The sequence below is a fragment of the Cryptotermes secundus genome, unplaced genomic scaffold (assembly GCF_002891405.2).
Source record: "Cryptotermes secundus unplaced genomic scaffold, Csec_1.0 scaffold407, whole genome shotgun sequence".
Classification (NCBI taxonomy): Eukaryota; Metazoa; Arthropoda; class Insecta; order Blattodea; family Kalotermitidae; genus Cryptotermes; species Cryptotermes secundus.
Genome location: NW_019741981.1, coordinates 4,057,972 through 4,065,995, shown reverse-complemented (window position 1 = coordinate 4,065,995; position 8,024 = coordinate 4,057,972). Strand labels below are relative to the sequence as shown.

General features: G+C 41.9%; 1 protein-coding gene across 3 annotated transcripts in view; it reads right to left on the bottom strand.

Moving 5' to 3' along the window:
- LOC111872959 (histone acetyltransferase KAT7) overlaps window positions 1-8,024 on the bottom strand; it is a 441,373-nt gene that overhangs the window by 3,102 nt on the left and 430,247 nt on the right. For all 3 annotated transcript variants that reach the window (XM_033754896.1, XM_023867286.2, XM_023867287.2), the window contains exon 10: window positions 3,162-3,268. In XM_033754896.1, coding sequence (XP_033610787.1) covers window positions 3,162-3,268 — 107 coding nt within the window. The remainder of the gene's footprint in view (window positions 1-3,161; window positions 3,269-8,024) is intronic.

Sequence of the window (8,024 nt, the reverse complement as noted above, 5' to 3'; positions counted from 1 at the left end):
CTCAGAAAATCTATACTATTTAATTCTTAATTAAATATTAATGTTTCATTCCTCTATTCGTAATAGCACTTAGTTTAATGATAATGGAATTATTATTACTGTTATAATTATCGCTTATTTGTTTGTTTACTTTTACATTTATTCGTTATTATTTCTTCCAATTACTTAACTGTATTTTGTATTTGACTTCTAATAAGTTTGTATGTAATGTAATTCAGTCATCTACACTGTGCTGAGTCTGTAATTGGCCTTGCGGCTGTTGACTCGGCACATTAATAATAAAGAATTGAATTGAATTGAATTGAATTGAATTATTATATTTCTTTGGAAGAAATTATTTAAGCGCAGATTTTGTGTGCGTTAAATTTATGGAACATAATTTCAAAGTTTCGTATCGTCTCCATGTTTGTAGCTGTCGGTATATAAACAGTATTTTCACGCGCAACGTGTAGGTATGATTACGATATACGGGTAACGCCATACCAAATTTCACATGCCTAGCTCTAATAGTTCATTAGTGACCAACATCAAACTGAGAGTAAATACACATTTCATATTTTTCGACAATTTATTACTGTACATAATTTCAAGACCCGGGACTACATGACACTAGGGTCGTTTCCATCTTGAAGTTCGTGCGTCCGCCATGTTGTAATTACCGGCAATAGGGAAATAAAAAGTATGACGTTTGTGTGACCTCTAACGGCACAGAGTTTATACCAAGTTTCGTGAAAACGGCCTATTGTTTCACAACTGAACTGGGACACACACACACACACACACACACACACACAGAGCTTAGTGATCTCAAAAGCCTACTTTTCCCTAAAGAAATGACAGTGTACCAAAGAAAGTACAGTACACAGAAGCGTGCCAGCAAACCGACAACGAAACAAAAGCACAAGCGATCAGATGATAACCCTGATCAAAACTCAATCCTGTTGCCAAATGTTTTGAAGTACTTTCAATATATTGGAATGACAAGCCATCCGGTGCAAATAATACAATTATTTATATGACCTTACTTGTTTCGGCCCTTCGGGGTCATCTTCAAGGGCTCAACAGCTACAGGAACTTGCTTTACAGTTGCCAAGGCCCATAGTAACAAGTTGCTAACAATCGTAGAATAACACGAGTAAGTCACATTGCCATAACGTAAGCTAAAAATGCAAATAAATAAATAAATAAATACAGTTATTCCTGTAACAGGCCGGAGAGGCCCATAGAGTTGTGAGGCGTCGGGGCTCCCACATTTTCAAGACAATCGGCCCACAGATGGTGGTACGGTTGTCAGCCTTATGCGCCGGCCGCTCTTTACCACCAAAATGATTCCCGCTGATCATTTCTATTAGAGGCTGAGTCGACCCGAGGGCCATAGTGCGGCTGGAAGAATTACATCAACTGAAAACTTAAGTGATCACATCGGGAATCGAACTTGCGATCTTCCGGCTTGTAGCATGGTACCTCAACCAACTACGCTACCCCGTTCCCCAGTTAAAACTGTTGATGTTTAAATAGTATTGGGTTTTTGTTGACGTCGTTGTTGTTGTATCTTCTGAGTGGTACTTTTTGTTGCTGCTTTCTAAATGTTTTGCTGTCCTGCTGACTCCGTGCAGTGTCAGTGTGTGTGCCGAACTTATAAATAATTAGGTTATTTACAATAAACTTATTTACATTGGCTGGTTTGTGATTCCAAGATGAATATAAGAGTAACGGTGCAAGCATCTCATATTAAAACAATCTGAATATGTCAAATTTGAAGCTCTGAAGGCGGTGACTAAGGATGCAAAGCCGCGTGGTCTGGGGACGGCAACCTCTCTTAGCAAATAGCATCGCGCCACGTTACAGGAAACAGTATTCTTCATGGTGTTGAATGTGTTGAAACGCATTTGAATTCACGCCGGTACGATGGCTTTTAAAAATAATTTTCTAATAAGTTTTTGCATATATTTGATATAGCTGTAAGAAAATATACAATGAAAAGCGTGAAAACAGATCAGCCTCGCTTGGCGTCTTGAATTTAGTATATCTTAGAGCATTGTGGAGTAACTTCAAGATAAGTTTACGTAACAGATCTTGTATTTAAGAATTAGGGGTAAAACCTAAACACTCGAGACTAAAACCTGATAGAAACCCATGAAGATTCTGTCACGTCATACAGATCTCTGCGAGTTGGTGACCTCATTTGCTGGTAAGGGGACTCCAGACGGGAGAGATGTCCGAAGTGGGTTTAGCATGCCATATGGGCCGATTCCTTGTATTTCCTACCTGAGGACGGAAACAGATCCACTTTCCGAAACGTTTTCATAATACCGGACGATGAACAAACTAAAAAAACCCAGTAATTCTGAGTATTATACACCATCGTCAAAATCCTTTAGAATGTACCCAAGAGTTTACACCTGCGCTCTTAGCGATTCTGCGCCCCCCGTTGCTGTAGGCGCCCTCCGATTGCGAAAACAAATGTGGAATACTTCACTACACATACAGCAGCCATTCAGAATACATGTATCGCTGAAACAGCAGAAAATCGAAAAAAAAAACCGAAAGAGTAAATAGACAAAGAATGCAAGATAGAAAGAAATGAGAACATGAAAAAAAAACGAAGAAAGGCATACAGACAATTGTTTCGTGGTTTATTTAACGAAGCTGTCAGTAGCTCAGCCCACACAGCGTCGAACGGCAGAATGACTGGTGAATAATGAACTGGAAGGGATTCGGAAAGAAACGGCCATGGCTTAATCGAGGTTCTATCCCGGCATTTGCCAGAAGGGACTGAGGAAAACCAGAACAAACCTCAGGATAAGCGGTATATCGGCCCACATTCGAACGGAGCGCTTCCTGAATACAAGCCCAGAGCGTTACCGCTACATCAACCTGGTAGATGCAGGGAGGAAGTCAGAATAAATAAATGAAGGACACATGACAAACAAAGAATAACAAATAGAGAAATATACGAAGAAAAAAAAACGACTCGGTGGAAGAAGCACGAAGCGCACACGAAGCAGGGAAGCAGTACTCCCTGTTCTCCTTGTGTAGGCCAAATTTGCATCCACGTGTCGAGGAAATCGGTTATTCCGGCTACATGCGTCGCGACTGAAAAAGGTTGGGGACCTGTGTCACTTGATTATGACGTCACACTGCGTGGAGCTAGCTCTTACCTGTTTCTTCAGTATGATGTGCTTCCCCTTCCAATACTTCATCATGCCCAGTGCCTGAAGAGTGCTTACAATGTCGTAAGAGTTGATGGCCATCTCCTGACTGATATCTGCAAAACAAAAATATTTCACCTTAGTAAATCCCACACGTATAAATCTATATGTTCTGTCCAAGAATCAAGCAATGTTTCTCCCCACCACATTTTAGCGTCTTTAAAAGATGAAAGGTACCACACGGATTTTAAGTTTGTAAAGTGAAGTACAGAAGATAGAAAGATCATCCATGATTCACATAGTTAGATGCTGGCTTCACAGCGCGGAAGTGGGCGAAGTGGTGATGGAGCAAGTTTTNGGGGGGGGGGGGGTATTGCTAATCACAATTTCATGACTTGTCCACACTCATATATCACGGCCCCTTGTTATATGCAATAGCCACGACCAGGCAGCACATTATCACACACTTAGTCTTTAACAGGGGACTTAATTTTTCTTTCTCATTGATTTTGGAAATTCTATTTTTTGATGAAGCAACTCACATTAAGGACAGAGAAGAGTCAAATGAGAAACTGGATGTTTAAAAAAATGATAAAACCTGTTTCAAGTAAATATGTCGTAGTCTTCATAATCATCATCATTATCATCGATTCTATCACGGATTAGCTGAGTCTGACTGTTCTGCGTCTAGGTTTAAGTTCGGTTCCTCCATCATTCTTCGGGTCTTCCTACTTTTCTCTTTATAAAAATATGTTTTATAACAGCGGGTGAAAGCCCTGAAATTACGCAATTTACCATACCCACGAAGTGTATAGCGTTCAGTTTAACTTCAGAGCAACTTAAGGCGTAAGGCATGGTATAGCCTTCGGTGGACTGATGCTCATACCAACTTTCGTAAATTAATTAATCTTTAAATATTTATGGGGGACAGCACGACGGATATAATACGGCTAAATTCCTTGTAAAATAAAGAAATTGTGTCAAAAGAAAATAAAATGAAATTATATGAATATTAGGTCTCGAAGAGGAAACACACCAAAGTGTTCCTAACGACGGTTTGGTTACTTCTACACGTTGGAGAAATGAAGTGTGTGGAAGCGAACTCGCAGGAGTAACATACGTAAAGGCAGGCGAGAAGGTACGCTTTGAAATATGCCTCTTTCACAATCTTCGGCTCAAGATGCGGATCTACATTCTTTATAGCAACAGGGTTCCACAAGTCTGTGTTCTCTAATACCGCAAGAGAACAACTGGCTTTAATGAAGTGGAACATTACGTAATATATATTATTTCCAAATCTATTCCAACATCACGGTCAGACGTATATATTAGTAACAGCACAAAAAGTTGTGCTTCCCCGAGCTATATCCGGGACATGCATGAAAAAGTTCTCTGTTAAATACAAAAAGTCCTGGAAAGAATTTATGTTGCCGGTAACAGTGGCAGCGCGGTCTAAGGCATAAACTGTCTTCGCTCGCTCGAACGCTGGGATCGTAGGTTCAAATCCCATTTAAGGCATGGATGTCTGTATGCGTTTTTTTGTTTGTGTTGTTCTGTGTATAGGCAGCGTCCTTGCGACGGGCTGATCCCCTGTCAAAGGAGTCCTATCAACTGTCTGTAAGATTCACAGTCTCAGAATTAATTCTCACTGGGAGCAGTCGAAAGGGCCCAATTCGTCAAGGTAGAACAACAGTAAATATTCGGCGGGGGCACAGCATCAATGGTGCCTGTGAAGTTTAAGGAGTTAGTTCGCAAAGCACTAACATCTGCATGTGGCCGCGCCATGGCTCAAGCGGTTAGTCGCTGGCTTCCCACCGCGGCGGCCTGGGTTCGATCCCGGGTCAGGTCAAAGGGGATTTGTGGTGGACAAAGTGGCGCTGAGGCAGGTTTTCTCCGAGTACTTCGGTTTCCCTTGCCAATCTTCATTCCACCAAATTCTCCATCATCATAATCACCCGGGGCAGGCTACAATAGGAAAATCAGTGGCCGCCGTGCCGAGTGGACCTAGTTGGACTCCACCCCCTATTAAGCGAATTAATAAAAACATCTGCATGTGGATTAAGTAGGATGGGAGAACACTGATTAGTCCTAGCTGAAAAATATTCTCAAAACAAAGCGTTATGTTGAAGAGTTCCATCTTTTGCGGTGTGACGCCGCTTAGACCGTTTAAAGCCAGCTGATGTTTCTGAGGAACACGTCTCCATCTGCAAGATCGAAAAGTAAGTCAAGCAAGAAGCAAACATGAACAAGAAGTATCCTTGCTACCTGATTCATGATGGTTTCTTGCTTGGCTTACTTTTCGACCGTAGCTCTGCTCGTTACCTGCTTCTTGCTAGGTTTGTGATTGGCTTCTTCTTCGACCCTGAAGATGGGGGCGGATTATTCCTCCGAAACGCCGGCTGAATCTAAACGTACCACACGACTTTATGCGACCTATAAGACAGAAGTGTTCATAACCACCGTTGCGAGAACCTCAAATGTTATAAAGCGTTATGTTCACTGATTCGCTTAGTGGGGGGTGGAGTCCAGCTGGGTCCACTCGGCACGGCGGCCACTGATTGGCCTATTGTAGCCTGCCCCGGATGATTATGATGATGAAGAATTTGGTGGAATGAAGATTGGCAGGGGAAACCAAAGTACTCGGAGAGAACCTGCCCTAGCGCCAATTTGTCCACCACAAATCCCACTTCACCAGACCCCGGGATCGAACCTGGGCCGCCGCGGTGGGAAGCCAGCGGTTAACCGCTTGAGCTATGGCGCGGACTATGTTCACTGATACTGGTGACCCAAAATAATAGTGAGTTAATGATCATAAGCTCAAGTCCATCTCCCACCTACAGACCGAAACGCCATATTCTCCAAGTATAAACGACCAAACTTGTAATTTCTGCATTATTTTGTCCTCATGCAGAAATAAATGTTGTTAGTAGTTACGGATAGGACCGCCAGAGGGCTTATGCTTATGCTTCATTCGACACTGCAATCTTCGTAGGTTCTAAAGGGCTCTGTCGATGGTGTATAACACACAGAATTACTGGGGTTTTGGGCTTTTATTCATTGTCCGGTATTCTAGAAAACACGACGTTTCGGAAACTGGGTCTCTTTCCTTCAACAGGTAAGGGGGAAGACACCTACTCAGTTGGGGCCCTTAGAAAGAGCTAATCCAGTGACTGAGTAGAGGTTCACCTGTTGACGGAAACAGACGCAGTTTCCGAAACGTCGTGTTTTCTATTTTCTAGAATACCGGAAGATGGAAAAAGTCCAAAAAAACCCAGTAATTCTGTACAATCTTCGTCTTTACTAAAACAAATTTCCATTGTTGATAGCGTGCACATTTAATAGAATTTCGATTTTAAGTAAAGAATTTGATTTGTTTCATTCTGGTCCGTCTCACTAATAATATTACGAAATTATTAAGTAGAATCTTATCAAACTAACTATAAATATTTTAATGTATTGGAACAGCCGCTGTAGTTGTAAAGACTTTAGATGTTACACCCAATTATATATTATGTATATTGTATGTATGTATGTATGTATATGTATCTTGACTTTTAGAACATGTACTGTAATAGTGGCTTCTAACTGTATTCATGTAAAGGTGTCACTCTGAAGACGGAAACACGTAAGGGCATGAATAATTGAAATAAGAAAAGAAATCTTAACCAGTCACACTGGACGGAACTATTTAATTTTTTCATAATATTAAGTAAAGAGGTAATCAATAGGGGAGGTGTGTGCAGCAACTGTAACTAGGGGTGGAACCTGTTTCGAAGGTTCCGGCCATTCGGTGCATTTAAGATCATTGAGAATAATATGGAGGTGCTTATTAAAGAATTCATTATCAATCAGACTACAATATCCTGAAGCTCCCAAACATGGCCATCTGCAACTTCTCGCAGCACGAGTGCTCGACCTACAAACAGCCTGCTCCCTTTCTCAAACGTTAATCGCAATTGCCTACACTGTCAGGCGCAGATTTCCTATTTAGCCCTGACAGGAAAATCATCCACCAGAATCCAAACAAGGGACATGTAAGACTACACCAGCCACATAATTTCGAAGCGCTTTCGGGTGAATAATCTCAAAGTTATCGAAACTAACATAAGCAACATATACAACATTATGAAACGTGACCCAACGTCGTGAGTGGGCTGGACTTGTATGCGGGCGGTACCGGGTTCAAGTAGTGGTACGCAGTCCTGAGTTTTCTTTTGTACTTTCCCTCAGTCTCTCCAGGCAAATACCAAAATAATACTTCAATTTATGTCACGACCGCCTCCTTCCACGTCCTCTCCAATCCATCATTCACGAATCATCCTATATTCGACGATATAATTTGAGCTACTGAAAGCATCATTCCATAAACCTTAAATAAATACCCAGAATTACTTTGTCCATCGTCTGGTATTCTAAAAACTAGAAAATACAACCTTTTGGAAACTGGATCTGTTTCCGCCATCAGGTGATTGGGGGGGGGGAGACAACTATTCTGTTGGGTCCCTTAAAAAGGCTTGCTCATTCACTGAGTATTATACACCACTGTCAGAATCCTTTAGAACCTACTTAAACAAATACAGACGTAAGAGAAGATAAGGTAAAGCTATCCCTGTAATAGGCCGGGAAGGCCCATAGGGTTGTGAGACGTCGAGGCTCCCATATTTTCTCTAGTCAACTGGCTCACAGATGGCGGTAGAACTGTCACCCTTAGGCGATGACCGTCCTTTCCCCCCCCCCCCCGTAAGATTAAACGTAACAGAATGTCTAGTGGTCAGATTTCCTGGCTACAGATCCAGAGGTCCGGGTTCGATTCCCAGCGCTGCCAGATTTTCTGAGAAGTAGTGGGTCTGGAACGGGGTACACTCAGCCTGG